The sequence below is a fragment of the Coturnix japonica genome, chromosome 13, assembly GCF_054131305.1.
Source record: "Coturnix japonica strain WE chromosome 13, WE-NBRP24, whole genome shotgun sequence".
Taxonomy (NCBI): Eukaryota; Metazoa; Chordata; class Aves; order Galliformes; family Phasianidae; genus Coturnix; species Coturnix japonica.
The window spans coordinates 18,805,166-18,830,234 of NC_140675.1; the positions used below are offsets into that span (position 1 = coordinate 18,805,166).

At 58.4% G+C, this 25,069-nt stretch overlaps 5 protein-coding genes across 14 annotated transcripts in view; 2 read left to right on the forward strand and 3 right to left on the reverse strand.

The window, feature by feature from the left end:
• The window catches only part of AXIN1 (axin 1), a 63,413-nt gene extending 52,343 nt beyond the window's left edge, over nt 1-11,070 (forward strand). For all 7 annotated transcript variants that reach the window (XM_032447557.2, XM_085514302.1, XM_085514305.1 and 4 more), the window contains 5 exons: nt 1,793-2,346; nt 4,307-4,483; nt 5,276-5,521; nt 9,964-10,131; nt 10,618-11,070. In XM_032447557.2, coding sequence (XP_032303448.2) covers nt 1,793-2,346; nt 4,307-4,483; nt 5,276-5,521; nt 9,964-10,131; nt 10,618-10,744 — 1,272 coding nt within the window. In that variant the 3' untranslated portion in view covers nt 10,745-11,070. The remainder of the gene's footprint in view (nt 1-1,792; nt 2,347-4,306; nt 4,484-5,275; nt 5,522-9,963; nt 10,132-10,617) is intronic.
• Nucleotides 11,071-13,253: 2,183 nt separating this feature from the next.
• Nucleotides 13,254-16,151, reverse strand: PDIA2 (protein disulfide isomerase family A member 2). Its single transcript, XM_015877447.3, has 11 exons — nt 15,859-16,151; nt 15,345-15,551; nt 15,049-15,182; nt 14,843-14,980; nt 14,662-14,778; nt 14,462-14,587; nt 14,192-14,386; nt 13,997-14,117; nt 13,677-13,858; nt 13,489-13,575; nt 13,254-13,373 (listed from the first exon to the last, which is right to left on the reverse strand). Exons 1-11 carry the CDS (start codon nt 16,094-16,096, stop codon nt 13,299-13,301), a joined length of 1,620 nt encoding a protein of 539 aa, XP_015732933.2. The 5' UTR covers nt 16,097-16,151; the 3' UTR covers nt 13,254-13,298.
• Nucleotides 16,152-16,291: 140 nt separating this feature from the next.
• ARHGDIG (Rho GDP dissociation inhibitor gamma) lies at nt 16,292-19,286 on the reverse strand. Its single transcript, XM_015877446.3, has 6 exons — nt 18,954-19,286; nt 18,031-18,216; nt 17,350-17,433; nt 17,152-17,228; nt 16,852-16,915; nt 16,292-16,775 (listed from the first exon to the last, which is right to left on the reverse strand). The coding sequence occupies exons 1-6, from the start codon at nt 19,234-19,236 to the stop codon at nt 16,576-16,578; spliced, it is 894 nt and encodes a 297-aa protein (XP_015732932.2). The 5' UTR covers nt 19,237-19,286; the 3' UTR covers nt 16,292-16,575.
• Nucleotides 19,287-19,883: 597 nt separating this feature from the next.
• On the forward strand, nt 19,884-23,832 carry RGS11 (regulator of G protein signaling 11). Of its 4 annotated transcripts, XR_014933933.1 has the most exons (18): nt 19,884-20,033; nt 20,213-20,309; nt 20,587-20,637; nt 20,719-20,825; nt 20,909-20,960; nt 21,029-21,087; nt 21,237-21,313; nt 21,403-21,484; nt 21,578-21,646; nt 21,864-21,895; nt 21,991-22,020; nt 22,095-22,156; nt 22,308-22,421; nt 22,534-22,649; nt 22,918-23,005; nt 23,108-23,246; nt 23,306-23,388; nt 23,529-23,832. XR_014933933.1 is itself a non-coding variant. In XM_015877358.3 (17 exons), exons 1-17 carry the CDS (start codon nt 19,971-19,973, stop codon nt 23,659-23,661), a joined length of 1,416 nt encoding a protein of 471 aa, XP_015732844.2. In that variant the 5' UTR covers nt 19,885-19,970; the 3' UTR covers nt 23,662-23,832. The 4 variants fall into 4 exon arrangements, 3 of the variants coding, with proteins under 3 accessions (XP_085370433.1, XP_015732844.2, XP_085370434.1); XM_015877358.3 differs by lacking the exon at nt 21,864-21,895 and having other exon boundaries at nt 19,885-20,033; nt 21,997-22,020; XM_085514307.1 differs by lacking the exon at nt 21,864-21,895 and having other exon boundaries at nt 21,997-22,020; nt 23,108-23,388.
• A 220-nt stretch (nt 23,833-24,052) lies between these two features.
• LOC146758709 (uncharacterized) lies at nt 24,053-25,060 on the reverse strand. Its single transcript, XM_085514314.1, has 2 exons — nt 24,914-25,060; nt 24,053-24,482 (listed from the first exon to the last, which is right to left on the reverse strand). The coding sequence occupies exons 1-2, from the start codon at nt 25,025-25,027 to the stop codon at nt 24,117-24,119; spliced, it is 480 nt and encodes a 159-aa protein (XP_085370440.1). The 5' UTR covers nt 25,028-25,060; the 3' UTR covers nt 24,053-24,116.
• Between the last annotated feature and the right edge of the window lie 9 nt (nt 25,061-25,069).

Below are 25,069 nucleotides of genomic sequence, written 5' to 3' on the forward strand. Positions count from 1 at the left end.
GCTCAGCAGGCAGTCGGCAAAGTCGAAGCATCCGTCTCACTGTCGCTGGCTGTGCAAGCTGGCAGAGGATGTGCCTGCCGGTACCACGTCCCCCAAGCACCACCTAGTGGCTGTGCCACCTGAGGCTGCCCGGCATGGGCTGCAGGCAGCAGGGACCTGCATAGGGCACAGCCCTGGGCAGGAGTGGAGGCTGGTCCTCCTGGCTCCTCATGTTTGTGTGCAGCAGGCCCAGAAGTGCCAGGTGAGGGGCTGACTTGTGCCCAGTGCAGCTGCACTGAGCTCCTGGTTGTCTGGGGGAAGCCAACTTCCCAGAGCTTGGTGAAACAGATGAGCTGAGACAGGGCACAGTGAGACAATGCATCCCTCCCCTTCCCTTAGCCCACCCTGACCTCAGTCCTTGAGCAGAACAATGTGGGTACCAGCCCTAAAAGCCTCCAAAGTATCAAGTGTGTGGCTGTGTTATCATAACCTGCTCATAGTCATTTAACCCAGCATTATGGGTTTAGGCTGCACATACTCTGTCTTGTTCCTAAACCAGCTGTGCAGAGATGGGGTTTTACAGGCTGCAGTGTTGTCACTGGAGATGAAAGGTGCTCCTGAAGGTTTTAAGAGCAGTCTGTGAGATGTGGGCTGTCTCCTGTGGAAATGGGTATCACGTCAGCCTGAGCTGCAGATCTGCAGAGTGACCTGCTGTCATTCGAGTCACTGTAACACGACTGCTGTGCTGTGGGATCGGCCTTGTTCCGAGGTGTTTGCACAACAGCCCGTTTCTGATCCCTGCCACATGGTGAGGCGGGTCTGAACAACTTTTGAAGTAGGTTCATATTGCAGAGAGAGGGGAATGTAAAGAGAAAACATTTGCAGTTCTCTGCCATGCTCCACACCTGATTCATCTGCTGGGACTCAGTCTGTGGCATGCTTTTGCTCTGGGCAGCCCTGCTCTGGCTGCTCCTACCAGCTCTGAGCTCACCATGCTGCTCAGAGGGCTGGGCAGCAGCGTGGCCCCCTGGAGGAGCTGCTGGCAGAGGGCACAGCAGGCGCCCACATCTTCGGTGCTTTCAAAGGCTGCCATTGTCCTTGGCTGAGTTCTGAACCCCCAGGTGTGACGTGGGGAGGAAGTCTGTTATTTGCTTTCTCGCACTGTGGTTGGCAGCTGAGACTTTGAAGCTGAATAGCAAGTGATGGATGGGGACATCCGACAGGCAGAGCTGGTGGAAGGCAGTGTTTTCCAGCAGATGCACTTATCTGGCAGGGCAGAGATACCACACGCTGCAAATGATTCTCTGCTCCAAAGGAAGAAAAGAGAGCGGGATTAAAGCACTTGCTGGAATCCTACTTATGTAATTTTTAACAAATAAGAAGCCTGTTTTCCAATGAAGAAACTTCATAAATATTTGAGTTTATGTTGGAGCATAAAATCGTTTGTCAGCATCAAAACTGTGGCTGTCAGCACGGAGGAGTTTTATTCTTCCTGGCACAGCTGTAAGAGCCACTAACAGCAGCGTGTCCGAGGCTGCTGTGGGCCATGAGAGCAAGCAGGCAGTTACAGCCATTTCTTTATCTGCGTGGAGGGTTTGGCTGCAGTGTCAGTGGCTGCAGGAAGGTGCCACAGCCTGGGGCAGGGCTCCAAAGAAGGGAACATCTCTATGTTGAACATATTCACAACATGGCTGGCCAAAGCCAAGGGTGACCCATCCGAGTGTTGGTAACAGTCGTGCTGTGAGCAGGAAGACCCCCACAGACTTCTTCTGCCTCCTTGCTGTCATTATAATTGTCCTCTTGTTTCTTGCAGGAAGAAGAAGGCGAGGATGCAGATATCTCTTCTGGTCCTTCAGTCCTTAGCCACAAGATGCCTTCCGCCCAACCCTTTCATCACTTTGCCCCTCGCTACTCCGATATGGGCTGTGCTGGGATGCAGATGAGAGATGCACATGAAGAAAACCCAGAAAGCATCCTGGATGAACACGTGCAACGTGTGATGAAAACACCAGGCTGTCAGTCTCCAGGCCCCGGCCGCCATTCTCCCAAGCCACGGTCTCCAGAAAGTGGCCACTTAGGGAAGCTGTCAGGGACACTTGGAACGATTCCTCCAGGGCACGGCAAACACACAACGAAATCAGGAATGAAACTGGATGCAGCTAACTTATACCACCATAAACATGTCTACCACCACATCCATCACCACAGCATGATGAAACCAAAAGAGCAAATTGAGGCCGAGGCCACTCAGAGAGTGCAGAACAGCTTTGCTTGGAATGTAGATTCACATAACTATGCAACAAAGTCAAGAAACTACTCTGAAAACTTGGGCATGGCCCCTGTCCCCATGGACTCTTTAGGCTACAGGTGAGTAGGGCAGCAGGGTGGCTGGGCCATATTTTCTTACAGGACGTGGCTTAAGGGCCTCCCACTGCGCTTCCTTTCAGAAATGAATATGCTTCCTAACAGCACTTAAAATCTCTGTGACCTGGTGGTGAAATCCTCTAACCAGGATTTTTAATGGCCTTGGCTATAAAGTAGCACTTCTCCTTAAAGCAGCAGAGGTGCTGGGGCTTCCCTGTGCTTTGGGAGGTGATAAAAGTAGGGCTGTGTCTCGGGATCTGGGTAACAGAAACCAGGTTCTTAAGCTGTTTATGAGAGAACAAAAAGGTTCAACTTTTTGCAAGGCCTGTTTTATTCACCAGAAGGTTTCCTTTCTCTTTCTGGCTAAGCAGTGGATGTTCTGGTGCTGCTGTGGCCTGCTATCCCAAGGGGACATTCTCCCTGACAGGGGCTTCTTTAGATGCAGTTCAGGATTCAGCCGGCTTTCTGGGCTGCAGTGAACACTGCTCATGTTCAGTTTTGCAATGACCACCCAATTCCTCCATCTTCTATCTGTGTGCTGAATGGAGAGGGTGAAGCTCATTCTCTGCAGCAGCAGGTTTTGCTAGTCCTGTGTTTGCATTACTGCAAAGGTGAGGCTCAGGGCTACCTTGAATAATGAATGCTGATTGTAAGTGTGGAGAAACTGCAGTGCAGAGCTCACTAGCTCCTTGAGGTGTGTTGTCTGGGAGCAGTGTACTGGGGGTAGGATATTTAGTGAAGACAGGCAGCCAGATCAATGTGTAGGAGCAACTTTATGGGGTGGGAGGAGGGAGGCAGAGCGCAGGGGCAGCTGAAGCAAACTGCTTTCCAGGCAGATGGGGAGGAAGGGCCCCCACGTCTGCCCAGCTTCCATAGGAAAAGGGCTAAGATATGGCTGGGTTGGTTCTACAGAGCATGCCATGCTGGATCAACCCAAAGCCCCATCTAAGTACAGAGCTTCTCTCTAGCACTGTCTGCAACACATGCTTAAAGGAAATGTCAGAGGGTGCATTCAGAGCTGTCCTTTCTTTAGCACAAACTCCCAGTTCCTGACTCTCCCCAGGGTAGGAGCCTCGTAAGAGAAGAGTTCACATCTGAACAGTCTTGTTCTTTTTTCTGTCAGTGCTAATGAGCATACAGAAGTAAAGCAGGTGGGTGATCAGGATGCGGGGGTGGCCGGTAGAACTGCTGGCTATGGCAATGACAGGCCAGCACTGTGCAGCCCCATGAGCATGTAGCTGCCTGGCTGCACTGCTGGGCAAATGGGCAGCACGTTGCCAAGGAGGGATGGGATAATTGTAGTGATGTGCTATAGCCATAAACATAGCCAGGGCCTTTCCATAACTGCCTGGTTTCAGTCTATCTGCAGTCTGATGGGACTGTATTACCCAGGTTGGTGACAGCCTGCAGAAGGCTGTCTGCATTAAAAATGTTTTAGTACAATATGAAGCCTCAGTTCAAGTGGTGGTGAGAAACAAGTGCTTGGCATGGCAGAACGGCAGGAGGGGATTTGGGGTGCTAGTGAACCTGTAAGGAGGTGTGGAGATGGCACAGGAAGGGCTCTGAGTAAGAGCAGTGATCTGTCACAGAGAGGCAGCCAATGGATTGCAGCACCAGGCTGATCCTCATGCTCTGAGCCTGTTAATCATGTTGGAGCAGAGAACTGAGGGTTGAACACAATCCTTTATGTGGCAGGAGATCTGCTGGGCTTTTTGCTGCATTGCCATGGCTTGTTTGCCAGATGCATTCCATGTTTTGCATGTGGGACTGGGAGCCTGATGTGCCTCAGGCCAACCAGCCTTGCCCTGAGCCTTAGCCATGGCACAGTTGGTTGAGCTGTAGTAGAACCAAGCAGACCCTGGCAGGGCTGAACGTGTCCAAGAGAGACGTGTCCATCCTCTGCCACTGTCTGTGGAGGTTTGGCTTAGGCAAAGCGCTAATGTCTCAAGCTTTGTTCTTGCAGTGGGAAAGCAAGTCTGCTCTCAAAAAGAAATATTAAGAAGACCGATTCAGGGAAAAGTGATGGTGCCAACTATGAGATGCCAGGATCTCCTGAAGACGTGGAGAGAAACCAGAAGATCCTTCAGTGGATCATAGAAGGAGAGAAGGAGATCAGCAGGCATAAGAAAACAAACCATGGGTAAGGGCTGGTAGAGTGAGGAGTCTTCATGCTATCCTATTGTATCCCCTGCGTAAGGCATATGTAGGCTGTGCAGTGGTCTGCCTTGTTCCTGGAGGTCTTGGGAAGACAAGCATCCACCAGGCACAAGGGTTAAGGTCCTTTGGAGACTGAGGATTGCTTGGGAGCTTTAAGCATAAAATTCATTTACTTTCCTGAAGAATGAATTGTGGTGGTGGGAGGAGGTTGAAGCCTCAGAGGAATCTCACAAATTGCTGCTGTGGGTACAGAATGGATAATGAGGCACACAGTAGGCAGTGTTTTTGCTTTAGGCACTTTCTGTACATAAACAGCTGTCAGTTGTGCAAAGTGTTGATAGAAATGTAGGTCCTGCTGCACTGAAGCCATTGGTCCAGAGTTAGCAGTTTAAGAGGGCTCAGGTAAGGAGAACTGGGTTGCCCAGCGTTTGGGCTTGTTGAGAGCATCCTCTGGACAGTTTTTTGCCTTGTTTCACAATAGTAGCTGAGATAGGTTGCTCTGCAGGCAGCTGGGGCCGTGCCAGAGCCATGGGCAGTGCCGCAGGGGTTGGCAAGGATGAGCACAGTGCTGCAACATCCACTGCCCATCAGTGGCTCACAGCCTGGCAGTGCACATCAGGGCATCTTCTGGTGGATCCTGCTGAGCAAATTTGATCCATCATTGATCTGCCTTCTGCTGGGTTTGTTTCTATTGTGCATTTCATGGTATCATCTGGACGTGCACGTGTGCAGAGTGACTCAGCAGCCTGTGTAAAACCTTTGTATTTGTGTGTAGCTCTTCAGGTGCTAAGAAGCAGCTGTCCCACGACATGGTCCGACCCCTCTCCATTGAGCGGCCTGTTGCAGTGCATCCGTGGGTCAGTGCCCAGCTCCGGAACGTCGTCCAGCCTTCACATCCTTTCATCCAAGATCCTACCATGCCACCCAACCCAGCACCCAACCCACTCACCCAGTTGGAAGAAGCTCGCAGGAGGTTGGAGGAGGAGGAAAAGAGAGCTGGAAAACTCCCACTGAAACAAAGGTATGGCCATGGGGTCTGAGTATGCATGGGAGAAAAGGGGGGAGGCTGCTCTGTGGCTGGGGTGCCACGGGAGGTGCTGTGCTCCAGTTTCCAGCACTTACTGAGTGGAGGCACCTGCAGAGAGGTCAGGGAAGCCTCCTCATTCTCTCTGACATGGCTTTGGACAGGCAAATGCCACAAGCTGCCTTAAGGCCTGGGCTTGAGTTTTGTGGATTGGAAGTCTGGAAATGTTCTGAATGAGCCTGGGCAGGTGGAGCCTGTTTAGAAATAGCATGAGAGGGAAGAGCGCTCTTTGCAGAACTAGTCAGCCTCAGGTTTGCTGTACTCACCTCATCTTCACCAGCACACTTGTGGTTCGTTCACACACTGGTTGCAGAGTTCTTGGTTGGTGCAGTGGCAAAATTCAGCAGAATGCAGCAAAATTAAGGGCAGAAGAATATGTATGTGCTCTTTATCTACATCTCATTCAATCTTCCAGCAAAGGAAGCTCGTGGCAGCTCAGGGGGAGCGCTGCACACTGCTGCAGCAGTATTGTTCTCTGCATGCCTGTATCCAAGTCACTGCAGCTTCCTGTGACTCAGCTCAATGCCTGTTGCAGAGCTAATTCTTCTGCTCCCGTATTATCTTTCAGGGAGGATTAGTTGCAAGGCACACAGAGCTCTCAGATGAAAAACATTTTGGAAGTGCTTGATAATTACTGTTAAGAACTAAAAGCACTTTGACCATTAAAAACCTTTCACAATGGGAATTGCTTGTAGTCACTTCATTGCTTTATAGCTGTGTTCTGAAAACTCTAAACTTTGGAGTCTGACATTCAGAAACATGAGTGTAATTTAAAGAACAAGCTCCTCTAATTGCTGAGCTGCAATTATTTGTGCTTGCAGTGGTCATGTAGCAGACTTCTGCATATTTATATCAGAGCATTGATTGGAAGCTAAATAATTAGAGGGCTCTCCCACGTCAGCTTGGGCCAGGCTTATTTGATCTAACTTTCACTTGGTGTAATTGGATAAGGTTTATTTGTGGAGTCATTTATAGTCATATTCAATTCATACACCTTCCCAAGAAACGTCTAGGTGCAGATGCACACTTGGGAAACACCAGCCTGGGCTTTATGCATGTGTCTTGAATACTCTAATAACAACTTGGCAGCTTTTGTAGAAACCCCATGGCGTTGTGGTATGTGCCCTTCAGACCAGCAGGAGAACAGGCTGAGCCACGCTGGGCTGTTCTGCTTTCACACTTGTGCTGCCTCCTCACAGTGTTTGAGGCTGGGCCATTGATCTTTGGGAGCCTATGAAAGCTGAAGTGTCCAGTGCTGGCTGACCTGACCTCTTGTGCCCATTGTGTTGGTGGAGAGCCTTGTCCCGGTGGTTGCTTGCCTGTGCAGCCAGTTTTTGAGCCATTTTCTGTAGCTCACTGTCACAGTGCGCATGTTTCCAGCTGGAAGAAGTAATTAGTAGCAGCTCTGCAGAGAAAAGATTTTCGTAAGCAGCAAAAGAATTTTCTAGACTCTCCAGCAAAAATGTTAGCGTGAGCTTGGTTTGGAATTAGTTTGATTGGGCCAGGCCTGGAAGAGGGGCAGAGCTGGATGCTGGGACACCTCCTGAGGTAACATCTGCTGGCTGTATTTCAGGCTTTCCACAGCTCTTTGGCCCCAGGGCTGGGATGGAGCAAACCTCCCCTGTGCTGGGCATGGCAGCATCACAGCTGGGCTGTGTCTGTGCTCTGACACAGGCTGAGTTAGTGCTGGTCATAGAACCATAGAATCACAGCATGGTTGGGTTGGAAGAGACCTTACAGCCCCCCCCCCCCCCCCCAGTCCCACCCCTGCCATGATCTGGCTGCCTCCCCAGCTCAGGGCTCCTTGGGCAGGGTAAGGTGCAGTAAGGCAGTCAGCACTGCATTTATCTTGCTGGGTAACATTTCCTGCTTGTGACAAACTTTGCAAAGGGAGCTGAGGCCAGAAGAAGGAACAGAGAGTTAATTGTGTGTGTTCATGGAGAGGGTACACTGCAGACCCAGGGGATGGGTGCAGATGGAGGCTCCAATGAGGCAGGGTTCAGGCGTGCTGTGATGGAGCAGCACACTCAGCAGGGGCCCATCTGGGTTAGAAGTGGCCTCAGGAGGTTTCTGGGCGATGATGGCAGCAGAGATGGTTGTGTTGTCATGTTCTCAGGGGAGGAATGTCTGGAAAACTGTGTTGTCAATGATTTCTTATTCATCATCCCTGCTTCAGTTTGCTAGAGATCTGGGGACGTGTGTGTATTCTGTGATGCTTTAAAGGGTGATGTTCCTTCCTGCAAGGAGGTACCAAACCTTTGGCTCTTGTTCCATCACTGGTGGCCTCCTGGGGTCCTGTCAGAAAGAACCAGGCGGCTCTTTCTCCCTCACATGCTTTCCAGAAGCCACACGGTCCCCACAGCCCCTTTCTGAGCCTGGGGAAGAGGAGCACAGCAGCCAGTCTGAGGTGGCTGCAAAGCAGCTTTTCAGGCACAAATTACACAGTGGGAGGAGGAAGGCTCCCAGCCATTGGCACAATCCTGCTCTGGCTTTATCATGGCAGAGCTGGGGAGCTCGAGGTGTTGGTTGTGACAGTCCTGCCTCCCCCCCCAGTGACCAAGGAGCTGCCCTCCAGCAGCCTAAGCACCATGCTGCATGCACAGCGTGTGTCATTGCATCCCCACCAGCCTCCATGCCAGCTCCCCTGGGCACCAGCAGCTCTCTCATAGTCATGACTCGTTTCCAGCAGCATTAAGAGAAGCTGAGGGACTCTGAGGTTTTCCAAACCCCTTCAATTAACTCCTGGCTCACAGGATGCACAGAATTTGCCTGAATTTATGACCCGTTTTTCCTTTAAATACATGATTTTATTTTTTATTTTTCCAGAGGATGATTCAATTCCTTAATGTTTTTCTGCCTAAAGGGCATCCTGTGCTTTGATACGGGGATGGCTTCTAAGAGCCGTGCTGGCACAAGGAGCTCCATCACCTCTTGGGATGCTGCAGTTTCTCCAATGGTCTCCAGAGCAGAGCAGGCACCAGGAGCATTGGGAGCTGAACTTTAGACCTCTCATGGCTTTAGAAAGAGGTGACAGAGTTCTCCCTGGTCTTGTTTTGCAGTGCCAATGTTATTGTGGACGTGCCATTACAAAGGTGCTGTGACTGTATTTAAAGGTTGAGGTCACAGCCATTTCCAACACTGCCATTAGCTCATGTGCTTGGCGTATTCTGCTCTTATAGCAACTTTCCAGTCCTATAAATACAAAATCATCCTTTTTTTTTCTCCTTTTTTTTCCCCTTTTACCCCGTGTGCCTTTTAAATGATTTTAAAGCTGCCAGATCTGTTTTATGTGATTCTGAAAGAGAAGGCTGCCTCTGGCTGAGACCACACTTGCCAAGCAATGCATTTGTGTAGGCTGCTCAAATGTTTGTGCAGCATTTACAGCGCCCCAGATGAAAGGCTCCACACAAGTGCAAAGTGCCCTTATTTTGATTGTTGCTACTTTTGTCTGACTCTGAAAATGAGGCGAGGACTGGGCTGACACTTTCAATCTGTTGATGGCACCAAGTAGCAAATGCCAGTGTGTGGGCTGGAGGGAAGGAGCAGACCGACATCCCGACAGGCAGGAAGGTGTGAGAGGTTCCAGGTCTGCTCGCTGGAGGTTTGAGGATGGTGTCTGCCTTCCAAAATCCAGCCTGCAGCCCAGCCAGGCCTTGCATGATGGAGCAGGACAGGATGGGATGAGCAGCAAAGCACACAGGGTTTGGCACATTCCAGAGCTGCACATGGGAACTCCAAATGCTTCACAAAAGGAGTTGCTAGCTGATATGGATGGCACTTTCTTCTCCTTGTCTATGATATGAAGGCTTCTCCTGCAGACTGAGCCCTGGGAGCCATCACCGAAGCACTGCTTGTACTGAGGTCCAGGTAGCAAGCCTTGAAGCCTGAAGCCCAAGCACAGTGGTGCACACCGGTGGTGACACTGGTTGGCTGCAGTGGGTGTGTGATGCTCTGCCTTGCCCTGCCCAAACCAATTGCTCTCAGAGTTCAGTGCTGCAGGAAAGCCACTTCAAAGCCTGTCCCTGGGATGGGTTTCTGCAGCATGAAGGGGCTGAGTTGGAACCTGTGCCCTCTTCCTCCTGTCTATGAGCTGGCCTCCATCCAGCCTTTCCAAGTGCTGTTCACCAGCCTGAGTGCACAGATGTATGCCAAGAAAGGTGGTCAGAGTAAAAGATGTTTCCTGAGGGCCCTGAGTGTTACTTTGGCACCTCCATACAGAAAGGCTCCAGTTCTCTGCAGATAAATGAAGGTCTGGACCTGCATCCCCTGCCTGGGCAGCCCCTCACCCCAACCAGCACCCAGTGCTGCCGATGATGCTGAGTCTGTGCCGAGCACCATAAGCCGATACTCAGGACATTGCTTGTGATTTTGTACAACAGGTTGAAGCCCCAGAAGAGACCGGGCAGCGGAGCATCCCAGCCGTGTGAGAACATCGTGGTCGCTTATTACTTCTGTGGAGAGCCCATCCCGTATCGCACCCTCGTCAAAGGGCGCGTGGTGACACTGGGACAGTTCAAGGAGCTGCTGACCAAGAAAGGGAACTACAGGTAAGGGCTGTTCGCCACTTGCAGTGTGGTGCCAGCAGACTGTCAGCACCCCCTGGCAGCTGCTACCACCAGGATGTTGATCCTGTCAAGGCAAAGGAGGTAGGTCAGGGGAGCTCCTGGGGTTCTCAGCAGCCTTGCAGGGTTGTGGCAGCATCTGGTTGCCAATGGACATTCCTTTCACTTAGAAAAGTAAGTCCCAAAGTGAGCCAGGAATCTACTTTTTAAATAAGGGTAGAACTCAGACTTGCATCTGGAGTCCTACCTCCAGAAATATCCTGCATCACAGTTTGCTCCTCAACATGCCTGCTTGCATTCTGATTACCCTCACTAGGAGAGGGCAGGGGTGGATGCCAGCCTCCATGTCTGCTGGGGCTGCTCCCATTCATTGTGAGCTCACAGCCACAGCTGCCCCCCATGTTTGGGTATCACTGTGATGTCCCACGTGGCCCTTAACCCCTCTGTGTCCCCGTGTTCCTTCCCTTTCAGGTATTACTTTAAGAAAGTGAGTGATGAGTTTGACTGCGGTGTGGTCTTCGAGGAGGTGCGGGAGGACGACACCATCCTGCCCATCTTCGAAGAGAAGATCATTGGGAAGGTGGAGAAGATTGATTAGGCTCCAAGGCTGCAGGAAAGGACTGTGAAAGACTCTGGGACTGGAGGAGAAGGTCTGGGGCAGACGCTGGCGGTGCTACTCCAGGAGGTGCTGGGCGAGCCCACGGTGCAGCCCACTCTGTGCCAGGACCTGGGCAAGCTCTGTTGTGCCATGGGAAGTCGTTTCACCCCCACAAACCTGCCAGTGGGAGCCTGGGCTCCCTCTCCATACCGAATATAAGTGTAATGTAGCATTGTACAGTGCATTAGAAAGTGTAAAATGAACTTGTTTACTAAAGCTGCATATTTTTGATATATTGTAATAAAAGGAAAATATTTCCAATGTCACAGTGCTCTTATGTAAATGTAAAAACACGCAGGTACTGCAGAACGCACCCAAAGTGTACAGCCATCCATCAGACTCCGTGTGGTCCTCGCTTTCACAGCCCCCCTTCCCTACCCCCTCAGTGTGGATGGCTCTGAGCAATGCTGGGCTGGGGTGCACCCAGCCGACAAGCTGCTGTCCCTGCTGCTGTGGAAGTCACTGCTGCACTCCAGAGTGGCCCCCACTGAAGATTATTGAGCCACTCTGAACGAGTTGGGCTCTCGCCTCCCTGGCAGTCGCAGCTATTGGACCTGGTAGGGGTGGTTTTCCTCCTGAGCTTTCTTGTGACCAAGTGAATCCCCAAGGGAAAGGGAGGGTGGGTGCCAGTTCTTGGTGCTGCAGGCTTCCTGTGGTGCCTTCCACCAGGGCAGGGCTGTGGGCCACCAGTGAGGGTCAGCTGCTGCTCAGCACTGCGGGGCTGGACACTGGCATCCCATGCCCTGTGCTTGTCCCCCACGTGTGCCTGCTCTTGGGGCAGACGTTCCCTCCTGGAGGTTGCTGCAGCCCCAATGAAGGGCTGGCAGCTGTGTGCAGACCCCAGTGCCAAGGCTGGGCTTTGCTCAGGGGAGTTGCCTTAGGAGAGGGGTAGTACAGGGAGGAAACCAATGAGACACTTCCAGTCTGAGGACAGAAACCATCATGTTATGAATCCGGTGTCTTCTGTCAGGTTCTGTCTCTGGGGAAGCAGTGTGAGGGGTCCCCAGCCAGCAGCAAAGGAGCTGAGGGGCTGTTGTACAGCCAGGTCCCCCGAATGCTGCAGTCACTGTAAGGGGCAACTACTGGGGTGCAGATGGGTCTGATCTCAGCTCCACCTGCCCTCAGCCCTGCCCTTCCCACCAGCCCAGGCTGTGCTCTGTACCCCAGCAGCCGCAGCCCTGCACCAGCCATTGGGCAAACCCTGTGCCCACAGCTCCAGCTCCTCGGGGGTCCCACATCAGCACTCACCCTGCCTGCCCACATGCCCCATTGCTCACTGCTGTTGCAGCACATTGGGGCACAACCCAGCTGCCTGCAGTGGTTCGGTGTGGGGACAACTCAGCCTCTTGTACACGTCACCGAGTGCCTTTAAACACGGTTCTGTGACTTGCCTACCACTATGTGAAGTCCAGCAAAATCTGCAATCGTTTTCAACCAGGGAACAGTGTTACGAGCGTCTTTTCCTCCCTCTTTTTTAAGTTCTGCTGGTGTTGTGTCTGGTGAGGTTGTTACCATGCCTGGGATTTCCGTCTCCCCCTTATTTTTCTCAGGGGGTTCCCTGTAAATATGTACATTTGCTGAGCGCAGCATCCTCCAGCGGCCGTGCAGCCCTGCTGGTGTCTCCTGTGCATCCTCATGTGCTGACTTGTACAATGATCTTTTCAAAGGTACTTGGATAAAATGAAATAAAGCCCCACATCCCGGTGCCTTCTGGTTTCTTCCTTCCCCGCGGAGCAGACGTGGGAGCGGGCTGAGAATGGGAGCAGGCAGAAGGGGTGCCCAGGGCCGTGGGCACACAAATGGGGCTGCCCACAGGGTGGGCATGGGGGTCCCAGAGCCATTGCTTATGGCTGGAGAGCAGCAGCTCAGGGGGGAGGGGATGGTGCTGGGGACTGAGACTGTGAGCCAGGCATTGGAAAGGCTCCAGAGGGCTCTTAGAGCCCCATTTGGGGCTACTCCTGCCTTCCCAGGGTGTGAAAGCAGCTCCTGGGACTGGAACCCTGGCGCAGCTCTGCATTATTGCAGCCCAGGTGTGAGGCAGGAGGCCTTGGGGCCATGAAGCTGAAAGCCTTCTGTGGTTCCTTCATCCCCAACACCCTGACAGCCCCATGCCTGGAGCAGCACAAGGGCCAACCTGGGCTGCCTGCAGCACTCTGACACTGCAGGGACAGAAGGATGAGAATCACAGTGTGCCCAGGGCTGTGTTGGGTCCAGCATCACAGGAAGGCAAAGGCAGCACCCCCTCCATGGGAATGCTCAGTGCCATGGGTGCCTGAGGCCAAGCTGACCATGGGACCGACTGCCCTGCACACCCCAGTGGGCTCAACCCCCATCGAGGCACCCACCAGCTGCACCGTGTCCCCAGGAGGCCAAGCAGGCAGCATTCAGTGCCACGTGCCCCCCAGCGGGGGCTGTCAGCTGCATCCCACAGACACAGACAGAGCCCGCATCATTTCCAGGGTCATTTATAATGCCCACTGCAGCAGGACAGGACTCACAGCTCCTCCCGGGCTTCGGCTGTACCGGATGGGCTCGGTGACTCTGTGCTGTTCTCTGGGGCCATGGACACCTGCAGAAGGTGATGGTGAGACAGGGATGGACGTGTCCTGTCTCCATCCCACGTGTCCTGCAGGGTCTGTGCCCTGGGTGGCAGCCCCTGCCCAGGGATGGGGCACCTCTCTCACCGTGGGTGGCTCCTCCGGCAGCTTCCCTCCATTCTCCAGGAACTTGGAGAAGGTCTCCACATCTCGGGCACTTCGATATTCAACCATCTGGAGCCAGGGGACAGGAGGAGGACACAGGGTGACATCTGAGCCTGACCTTCCCCAGGTGCTGGCAGCGCCAGGGACTCCCCACACCTGTCCCTGCCCACCTTCCTGCCCGGCCCAGCAGGGAAGTAGTGCAGTGTTGGGTATCCGCTGATGGTGATGTTCTCCAGCTCGTTGGCTGTGGCATCCATCTCAGCAATGACAATGTCCTCGTGGTCCTTGTAGCGCTCGCCCAGCTCCTCCCAGGCAGCCGCCATCTCCTGGCAGTGGGTGCACCATGGAGCATCTGTGTGACGGGCACAGGGCTGGAGGTCACAGCCAGGCTGGGGGCACCGGGGGTAGGCGAGGGGTGGGGATGCAGGAGAGGTCATGGAGAGGGGCTCAGCCCCACGATGCGGCTCAGGAACAGGACTTCAGCACTTACAGAACTTCACAAAGACGTTCTTGGTCTCATCAAATGCCACCTGCTCAAAGGTCTTCCCCACCAGCACTTTAACGGGCCGCGTGTTCCAGTCCTCGGGGGGCTCTGCACTCAGCAGCTGGGGCTGTGGGGACAGCAGGGATGTTCTGCTGGGACCTGTTTGGGGCCAGGTTCAGATCCAGGCTCCCATCTGCTCACCTTCACCTTCCCATCCAGCACTGCCCGCACAAAGTCACGTATGGCCGTGGCTGAGAAGGCGTCCGCCTCCATGCGGTACTTGCGGTTGTTCTCCATCTTGATGAAGCGCAGTGTGGGCGCATCACTGGGATTCAGACCAAAGAAGTGCAAAACAGAGGCACCGTACCCGTCCACATCCACCACCACGAAGAGCACCTAGAGGGGGAGATGGGCAGTGCTGAGGCTGTGGTCCCCCAGGTCCCATCCTTGCTTGCCATGGGATCACCTCACCTCACCCCGGAAGGCGCTGGCGGCCGCACGGAACTCATCCCGCAGTGCCTGCTGCTCAGCTACAGAGGTGTTGAGGAAGAGCAGCATGTGGTTGGGGATCTTGGCCCCAAAGATCTGTCCGGAGGTCTGCAAGGCAGAAGGAGAGTGAGAGGCCAGGCACCCTGCAGCCACACCAGGGTTGGGGAGGGCAGCAGCCGAACCTCATTCAAGAAGTCCATCACCAACTGCAGGCTGTGCACGCGGAGCAGCCGCGTCATCTCGGCCACATTCAGGCCCTGCTCCGGGTCCACGGGGAAATCCGTCCTCTCCTCATCGAACTGCCAGGTGTGGGACAGTGAGCACCAGGCCCCGCCGCAGCCCCACCACCCCAACCCCACTCACCTTCTTGAAGAGGCAGACGGTGTCGGCCGACAGCCCGTACGCCTTGAACAGCTCATCCGCCTCGGCCACTCCAAACACCACCTCCACCACCTCCTCAGCCACCTCGTAGAACGCCCGCGCCGCCGCACTGTGCAGGTCCTGCATGGTTCCACCATCAGCACCGCCATTCCAACAGCACAGCACAGCCCTGCCCGGCCCCAGCCCACCTTGAAGAAGCCCACGGCCGCGATGTCCTGCGCTCTGATGAAGGCGGCAGCGGTGTCGGCGTCATGCAGCAGCGTGGCGCTGGGCCCGGCACGGCGCTGCATCCACAGCACCATGCCCTCGGCGTCCATGCGGCCTGAGCACAGAGCGGGGCTGCCACTGCCACTACGGCCATCACAGCCACCACCACCCCTGGGCACATCACCACCAGCACCTGCTGCTGTCAGGATGCCATCACCCCTTCACCATCACCCTCCCACCCACCCCATGCCCCTGCAGTGCCCCCGCGCAGCCCTACCGCTGTAGGCCACAGGGTGGGTGCGATTGCCGTCACGGAAGAGTTTGAGCGTGGGGAAGGCCTGGATGTGGAACTCAGAGCTCAGGTTTGTCTGCGTCACGGCGTCCACCTTGCCCAGCCGCGCCACCTCCGATCCGTTCCTCAGCAATGCGGCCGCACGGGCGAACTCAGGGGCCAGGCGGCGACAGTGCCCACACCACGGAGCGTCTGTGCAGGGCCCGGGGTCAGCACAGCACGGCCAAGGGGGGTGTCCCCAACCCGGGGGTGTCCCCAGCCCAGAGGTGAGGCTGAGGGCACCTAATGGCACACGTGAGCTGCCATGCCCCATGTCTCAAATCCTTCTGCCATAAGGTTCATATCCCTGCTGTGCACCCCAACCCAGGACCTTTCCTCCCTCCCTGCTCCACCTCTCAAGCCCAGCACCCCTCTGCCAACCCCTGTCCTTCAGGCCCTCACGTTGCATCTCACACCCCCCAGCCCTGCTCTGCCCCCCACGTTCCCCACGAGCACTCACAGAACTCCACCAGCAGCAGCCGGTGCTCGCGCAGGGCACGGGCGAAGTTGTGCTCATGGAGCACCAGGACACCGTCCTCCTCCTCCAGCTCATCCGACAGCACCTCATCCTCTTCATCCCCCTCCTCCTCCTCGGTCGCCATCACCTCCCCATCCTCCTCCCCACCCTCAGCCCCCCACACCCGCCCCAGCCAGGCCAGTGACAGCAGCAGCACCCACAGCACCGCGCCGCCCCGCATGGCGCCGTCCCACTGCCAAAGCCTTCGCAAGGGGAGAGGGGCAGATAAGGGCAGTGGGGCGGGAGGTGCTGGGCCGTGGGAGCTCGTGGCCCTCCGCTACTGGCTGCCAGCACAGAGATAAGGCAGGGAGCAGGTGGCGGATTTCCAGACACACGTCCCCACAGCGGGACGGGGCCAGGGGACACGGACACGGCATAAGAGACACGTCTGTAGGGTTTAATGGCGATGGAGGAGCGGAGCCCACGGCCGGGCGCAGCTCATTGCAGTGCACAGCGATGGAGGTGCCGCGAGGACGAGTCGGGCGTCGGTATCAAAAAAAAACGGCGATTAAAAATAACTTTGGTTGCCAAGACCACGACCGCGGGCGCCCGCTTTGCTAAGGGACCCCCCCACCTTCCCATCGGTGGGGCGGCGCGGGCGGCAGGGGGTCCCCAGGCGGCAGGGGGGGGATCCCCGCAATGGTGGGACCTGGGGGGGTCTCAGTCCTCCCAGCCCTTCCGTATGCACAGGCCCCACTCCCAGGCCAGGTGCTCCGTCTTGTCGTCGTCAGTGACCAGCGAGCGCACGCGGTAGGAGCCACGCGCCAGCCGACCCCGCGGCACCTCCTCGGCCGGCGTCACCACCTCGTACTCCTCAGCCCTCGGCGCGTAGCTGCCCACCATGAAGACATCACGGTCCACTGGGTGAGAGGGTGAGAGGGGTTTGGGTGAGCAGGGCGGGGGGTTCTGCCCCATCCCACCCCTGACCCCACTCACCCGGCCGGCCGCAGCGATATGTCAGGTGCCGACACTTCAGCCCGCAGACGATCTCCCTGTTCACCTGCGGGGCACAAAGGGGCTGTGAGCGGCTGCGCATGGTGGGCTGGGAGGGACACCCACCCTACAGCCACCACAACGCACTGCCATGCGGATCCTGATGGGCACTGAGCAGGGCCAAGGGTGGCACGTGGCCTGGTGGTGGCAGTGATGCAGTGTGGGTCCTCAGGTGGACAGGGACCCCCAGAGAGGCACAGAGCCCTCAGGTGGGTGTCAGGTGCCCACGGAGCAGGGCCTTACCTTGAAGGACACCTTCACCCTGTAGTCCACCCCCTCCTTCAGCACGAAGGGACGGCTCTGCAGCACCTCCAGGTCTCCTGTGGGGGGCAGATGGCCCCGTCAGCATGGCACCCATCAGCATGGCACCCATCAGCATGGCACCCATCCTCCTCCTCTTCCTCCTCCTCCCTTCCACCACCGAGAACGTGCAGCACTCACCCGTCAGGTCCATGGTGATGGGCCCCGGCGCCTGCTCACACATCAGGGTCAGCTTTGTCACCTGCACGTTGGGCACGTTGGCATCTGGAGACAAGTGATGCAACGTGGCCCTTACCCATGGGGTTGGCACCTCAGGCCGCAGAGCAGGAGGGTTGGGGGCTCCTGGGGAGGATGACCATGTGCCCCAATGGGCCGCACAGAGCAGCCAGAGGACAATGGGCTCCGTGCAACAGGGAACCTCAGCTCAGCCCAAACCCTTTGTGGATGAGCCCATGTTAAAAGCCCCGTGGCACAGCTCAGCCCACCAAGGCACAAGGGCAGCCCCTGGCTGTGGGGGGGGCTCAGCGCTGACATCCCCCCCGCGGCCGCTCGCTCCATCTCTGCCATCCCAATGAATTCCCCGGTCCCTCGTAACCGTTCCTATGGCAACTGCAGCGGTGATCCTGTAACCACAGCAACCGGGGTCCCCGGGCAGCGTTACCCACAGCAGGGGATGCCGGGGTCTCCCTGCATTGGGGTGGGCGCAGGCAGCGCCCGCGGGTGACGCATTAGGGCCGTGCCCTCCCCATGGGGATGCCTCAGGGATGGGGACAGCGCTGCTCCCTGCTCCTGCTGAGGCTGCATCGCCTGGTGTGACGTGTCGGGGTGTTGTGTGTGTGGGGTACCCAGCCCCAGCCTTACCCACGGCCACGGGGATGTTGCCCAGCAGCGTCTGCTTGTACTTCTGCAGGCTCTCATCCCCCGGGTCCAGCTCCTGGATCTCCCTCAGGCTTTTCTTCTCCGGCGTCTTGTACGCCAGGGCCACGTCGGCATCTTCCTCCTCCTCCTCCAGCGACAGCATCACCCCCTCCTTGTCAGCCATGATGTCTGCGGGTCACAGGCAGTGGCAGCGCAGGGACACCCCGGGGAGCCCCATACCCCAGAGATACACCAGCACTGCCGGGCTGGGGGAGATGAGCTCAGATGGATGCGGGTGATGGTCCCCAAGCTGCCATGCTGCAGCTCGTGCTTCCCCCCTGCTCGGGGCCGTGGTGATGCCACCGGGCTGCGTGTCCCCAGGGCCCGGTGGCAGAACGGAGCCCAGAGGCGGAGCCGCCGGCTGCATTAACGCACAGCCGTGCAGCGAGATGAGCCGTGGTGCTGCGTGGTGCGGCTCGGGGTGCGTTTGCAGCCCGCAGCGCCCTTCGTGCACGGTCACCGTGGGGGGGGGGGGGCATCCCCACCGCCGGCTGCAGGCACGGCCACAAAGCCACGGGGTGATGGTCCGATGGTGGGCGCACACAGGGCGGGGGACACGAGGGCCCATCCACCGCATCGTGCCCGACTCCAGGAGCCCACGCTACACGCGGGGCCCCGCACATCACCCCGGGCACGTCTCCAAGCCCCAGCAGAAGGCTGAGTCCCCGCACATCGCGGTACCGCACCGGGATGCAGCGCCGGGTGCTGACCGGGATGGGCGCTGCGGGGCTCCCCGTGCTCTGCCCCACCTGTTGTTGTCGCTGCGGGGTCGATGCTCGGCCCGCTCCGTTACCCCCCCCCCCCCCAACCCTCTCCGAGCACCCGGCGCTGCCCCCCGCCCTCCCGGCCGCCCCTCGGCCGCTCACCTCGGTAGCACAACGTCAGCCACAGCAGCTCCAGCAGCTGCCCGCCGGCCTCGCACACGTCCAGGCCGAGCATGGCCGGGCCGCGCCGGGCCCCCGGGGGGGGGGGGGGGCTGTGCAGGGGGAGAGGGGTCCCGCGGCTCCGCTCCCGGTGCCCGCTGCGCTCTCCCCGCTGCTCTCGGCGCGGCCCGGCGGGGCGGCGGTGGTTCCCGCAGACGCGGCGGCTCCGCTGCCCGCCCCCGCCCGCCCCCGCCCCTCGTTGCCGGGCGGCTCCAGCCCCGCTCATGGGCGGTGTGACTGCAGTGAGCTCATCCGCCGCCCGCACCGCGCCTGTCCGCACTGCCCGCACCGCGTGCTCTGCCCGCAGCCACCGCACATCGTTAACCGAGCGGCAACGGGAGATCGGGGCGTATCCTGAACCGCCGGAGCTCGGCCCCGTGTCCTCAGCGCACCCGGAGCTCAGCCCGCACCCCGCGACTCCTGCCCTGAATGCATCCCGCACACACAGCCCGTGTGCATCTGTACACACACCCCATACACACCCCGTGTACCTCCTGCTTACACACAGCCCGCATATCCCGAATAGCCCTGAGTACACACACCCCGCACACAGACCATACACAGCCCATACACACACCCCGCACACACCCCGCACACAGCCCATACACCTCCTGCACACACACACCCCGCACACCCCGTCGCTCCCCGCCCGCCGCCCCTCGATGCGCTCCGGGCCCCGACGGCTGCTCCCGGCCCCGCACTGCCCCGCACAGCCCCTTATTGCCCCTTATTGCCCCTTATTGCCCCGCACTGCCCCTTATTGCCCCTTATTGCCCCTTATTGCCCCTTATTGCCCCTTATTGCCCCGCACAGCCCCGGGGGGCACCGTGCGGGCAGCGGAGCCGCTGCAGCCGCGAGGGGGAGCGCGGGGCGGACGGTCGGGGCGGGGCGGGGCGGGGTCGGGGCCGGGTAAAGCCGCAGCCCCGGGCGGAGCGGTGCGGTGCGGGACGAGCACCCGCTATGACCATCGGAGGTCCCCGCGGCTGCGGGCAGCCCCGCCTGCAGATGCCGTGCCTGGGCAAGGTGAGCCGGCACCGGGCGTGTGCGGGGCAGGGAGCGGGACAGGGGAACCGCACCGACCGTCGGGGTCCGCGGGGAAGAAGTGAGGCTGCCCCGGCCCGGAGCCAGCTCTGCCGGTCGTCCCCGCTCCCCGCGCCCCCTCTCTCTCCGCCGTGGCTCTGAGCGCTGCCGGTGCCCCGCAGATGGAGCGGATGATCGTCAGCATGCAGGACCCGGACATGGGCATCAAGATGAGGAACCAGAGGCTGCTCATCACCGTCATCCCCCATGCCATGACAGGTGGGATGTCGGGTCCGGGGCGACGCGAGGGTGGGGAGGGGAGCGGTGCCACCCGCACGGGTCTGAGCGGTGCACGGGGACGACCCTCGGGTGGCACAACACAGCGGGCAGCTCCCGGCAATCAGAAATGGGCTCAGAACCGCAGCTGGGAGCGATAGAACCGCAGCTGGGAGCGATGCTGAGCCGGCCGGGCGCTCCCTGGGGCTGGGGGCTCTGCCCCGTAACCCCGCGTGCCCCCTGGCACCGCATCGCATCCCAGCGCTGCCACGATCCGCAGGGAACGACATCGTGGAGTGGCTCATCCAGAAGTTCGGCATCTCGGAGGAGGGTGAGTTGAGTGCCCGGGGAGGGGCGGGGGTGTCCCGGTGGGTCACGGAGCCGCCCAGCAGCCCCCGCTGCCCCCACCCAGAGTCGCTGCACCTCGGTAACCTGATCGTGAGGCACGGCTACATCTACCCGCTCCGGGACCCCCGCAGCCTGGTGCTGCGAGCCGATGAGTCGCCGTACCGCTTCCAGGTGGGTGCCCCCCCTGTGCTCACGATCCCGGTACCGACCCCACAGCACCGCGGTGCCGCTCAGCCCGGCCCCTTTCCCCACAGACCCCGTACTTCTGGACCAGCACCAAGTGGCCGGCCACCGAGCTGGACTATGGTAGGTGCCCACCAGCTGAGACCCCACAGTGGGTCCCTGCCCCGCTGAGCGGCTCCATCCCTCTGCAGCCATTTACCTGGCCAAGAAGAACATCCGCAAGCAGGGCGACCTGATCGAGCACGAGAAGGTGAGCGGTGCCTGTGATGAGCTGTGGGGCCTCAGCTCACCTGTGGGGGTGCAATAAGGGTGCTGCTCCCGTGCTGGAACAGCAATAGGACTCAGGGCAGGGCAAGGGTGCGGGTGCCACGCTGTGCCCACCTGGCTGCTGCCCCCCAGGACAACTACAACCTCCTGCACAAGAGGATCAACCACACGTGGGACTTCGTGGTCATGCAGGCACGGGAGCAGCTGCGGTGAGTGTGAGGACACGATGGGGATGGCAATGGGATGGCAATGGGACCCAAGGTGCCTGCCAACCCCACAACCTCTTCTGCACGGACAGGGCAGCCAAGCAGCGGCGGAAGGGTGACCGCATTGTCATCGACTGCCAGGAGCAGGCGTACTGGCTCGTCAACCGGCCCCCGGTGAGGACAGGCTGAGAGGGACACAGTCCCTGCTGGCACTGCGGCTGGGTGGATGTTCATTGAGGGTCCCCCAACACGTTGCTCTTGTTGCAGCCAGGAGCTCCCAACGTGCTGGAGCAGGGCCCCGAGCGCAGGAACTGCCACACAACCCGCGTGCAGCTGGTGAGCAGGGCTGAGCCCTGTTAGCCCATCTAAAGTCCTTGTGTCCCATTGCCCCCACTGCCGTGGCTGAGCAGGGAGGGCTGTGCCGGTGCTCTAATCCCTGCAGCTGCCCCATTCTGTGCACTGTGGCACCCCGGGCCCCGCAGCCACCAGCCCTCCTTCCTAACTGCTGTTTTCTCTTCTCTCCTCCATGTGCCGTGTCATCTGCCCACGTAAGTGTCACCAGCCCGGGGCTGCAGGGGGCAGGAGGTCGGGTTTATGCTGGGTCTTTTCAGTGGGGTAAAGGCTCAAGGGATACACAGAGAACCCCTGAGCCCTCACCCAGCCCTGCACATCTCTTCCAGGCCAAGAACATGGACTACTACAAGCGGGAGGTGAGTGGGGTGTGGGGCGGCTGTGGGGCTGCTGCATGGCACAGAGCCCTCACCTGTGCCCATGGCTGGCCCAGATCGAGTACTGCAGGAAGGCCATGGCCAGGACCAGGGTGAAATCCTCCATCTGCCTCGAAGGGTGAGCTCCATCCTACAGCAGGCTGGCAGCCCCTCTCAGCATGTGCCTGATGGTGATGGGCAGAGCTGAGGCCATTGCAGAGCCCACAAGTGCACCCCCTCCCCTTGCTGTCCATCTGAGCCATGGTGGGCAGTGGGATCATTCCCCGCAGGTACCTCAAGTTCAACGAGCAGTACGTGCCCCACGACCCCATCATGTCGGGCTGCCTACCCAGCAACCCCTGGATCACCGACGACACCACCTACTGGGCTATGAATGCCCCCACGTAAGGACCCCTGGGGGCCACCAGCCCCGGGATGGGTGCAGGGAAAGGACAGAGGCAGCCCTGCAGTGGGGGGTGCCTGCAGCCCCCAGCCCTTCCCACGTGCTGCCCATAGGGTGACGACCCCCACGAAGCTGCGGGTGGAACGTTGGGGCTTCAACTTCAGTGAGCTCCTGATGGACCCGCTGGGCCGCACACAGCTCCTCGAGTTCCTCAAGAAGGAGTTTAGTGGTGAGTGAGCCTGATTTGCTCCATGCTTTGCAGCTCTGCCTCGCTGTAGGGCCCAGCTGGGAACTGGGGAGTGTTATCACATGGGTGGTGTCCAGCATCGTGTCCTCTCCAGCACCACATCCCCATTCCAGCACCATATCCCTTCTCCAGCACAACGTCCCCATCCTAGTGCCGGGTCCCTCTCTGAACACCATGTCCCTTCCCCAACACCATGTCCCCATCTCAACACTGTGTCCCCATCCCAACACCACTCTATCCCCTTCCTCAGCTGAGAATCTGAGCTTCTGGGAGGCGTGTGAGGAGCTGCGCTATGGGGAGCAGTCCCGTATCAATGAGATCGTGGACTCCATCTACCAGTGAGTGCCATGCAGTGGCAGGGCTGGGTCCTTGGGTCCAGCCCTCCATCCCAGCGTGAGTCCAGGCCATGCTGGGTGCTGGTCACTGGGTCTGATCCCCAGGCAGTTCCTGGCACCTGGAGCCACGCGCTGGGTGAACATTGACAGCAAAACCATGGAGCGGACACTGGAGGGCATCAAGACGCCCCACCGCTACGTGATGGACGACGCACAGATGCACATCTACATGCTGATGAAGAAGGTGGGTACGGGGTGGGCAGTGCTGGGACACAGCCTGGGGCTGATGCTCCGCTCCCCCAGGACTCCTACCCGCGCTTCCTCAAGTCGGAGCTCTACAGGAACCTGCTGGCTGAGGCCGTCATCCCTCCGGAAACCAAGAAGCGGTGAGGGCAGCGCTGGGACCCCGCGGTGCTGAGGGTCCCCGCGGTGCTGAGGGTCCCCGCGGTGCTGAGGGTCCCCGCAGTGCTGAGGGTCCCCGCGGTGCTGAGGGTCCCTGCAGTGCTCAGCCCTGCTCTGCCTGCAGGGTGTTCCCCTTCATGCGCAAGCAGCGACACTCCAGCCCCAGCCCAGCCTTGCTCCTGCCCGCGGGGGACACTGAGGCCAAAGGCGAAGAGAAGAGCAGGAGTCCTGCAGCCGTGCCCGAGGAGGAGAGCTGAGCCCTGCACAGCACCCAGCCCACAGCAGCACTGATGGAGAGAAGCCATACAACCCCAGCAGACCCCACTCACTGCACCCAGCTCCTTCCTACCCCAGAGGGAGCTGGAACCCGGCCTGACCCATGGGACCAACACAAGATACACAGAAATAAAGGATCCCAGGGGGAAAGAGCTGTGGATCTCATGGTGTTGAGCATCCCTGCATACACCCTCAGCAGCTGCATGTATCCCCCATGTGCAGCAGGCACCTGGAACTGGGCTGGGTGCAGTGGGATGGCAACAAGTGAGTGTTGAAGAGGCCCCATGGGCTGGCAGGGCAGGCAGGGATGGTGGCTGGCAGCTGAGCTGCTCTGCCTGTCCACCAGCCGTTAATCTGAGCAGAGCCCGAGGATCTCACGCAGGATTATTCTCTTTCCCAGAGCTGAGCCCCAGCTGTGGGGGATTAATAGTGGCCGTTACATAAACATGAGGGGGGCTCGTGCCCTCTGGCACTCGGCCTCGGAGCTGAGCACAACTGCAGGGCAGCACAGGGTCATCCCCAGCCCATGAAGGACCAAGGGGGGGCAGCCTGCACCGTGACTACTAAGAGCTGTGCAGATGTGCAGGATGACAAACCCTTCCCTGCTGCAGATGTCAGAAGCCCCATCACAAAGTGGCTGCTCACGGCTCAGCTCGGTGCTGGGGAAGCTGCAGGAGCCTCGGTGGTGGGATGGAGCCTGGGACCTCAGTGCTGGCAGCCACGGGGCGGTGACAGATGGTGCCACGCTCCAGGAGACACTGTGAGCTGCACGGCTTCCTCTGGCTTGATCCAAATCCAAGCCCTGGAGAGAGATTTTCATGCTGATGGACTGCAGCAGGAATCTGGGGTGTAAAAGCAGGTCAGCGAGTCCCAGGCAGGGGGAAGGGACAGCCCAGCTCCGTTACCTAACTGCTTTTGTAAGGTCCAGCATCCACACTGCTGTAGCAGGAGAGCTGGGGGTCTGCAGTGCCAGCACAGAGGGGCACATTTGCAAAGACCCCCCCACAAAGCAGCTGTAAGGGGCCAAGTGGCCCTTTTTCTCAGCATCACAGTGCTTCTCTCTGCCAGGAAGGAGGAGCAACTGCTTCAGTATCAGCTCACGCTCTTCCTGAGCACCTCTGGCCTGACACTAGTACAGCCGGCTGGGTTGGCACATCCCAGCTGCTCCCTGGGGTTACACAGTGCTCAGGGTAAGCAGGACCACCAGGACAAAGGGGAGATACAGGCACCCACCTCCACAGGGTAAAGCCAAGCTGCAAGTACAGGAGCATCACCAGGACACCGGATCCCTCCCAAAGTGTTTTCTGCCTTTGTGAAGTCACACGAAGGGCTGCCAAAATTCTCCATTCCTGCATAACTTCAGTTGGCAGCAACAACAGAAGCAGGGCC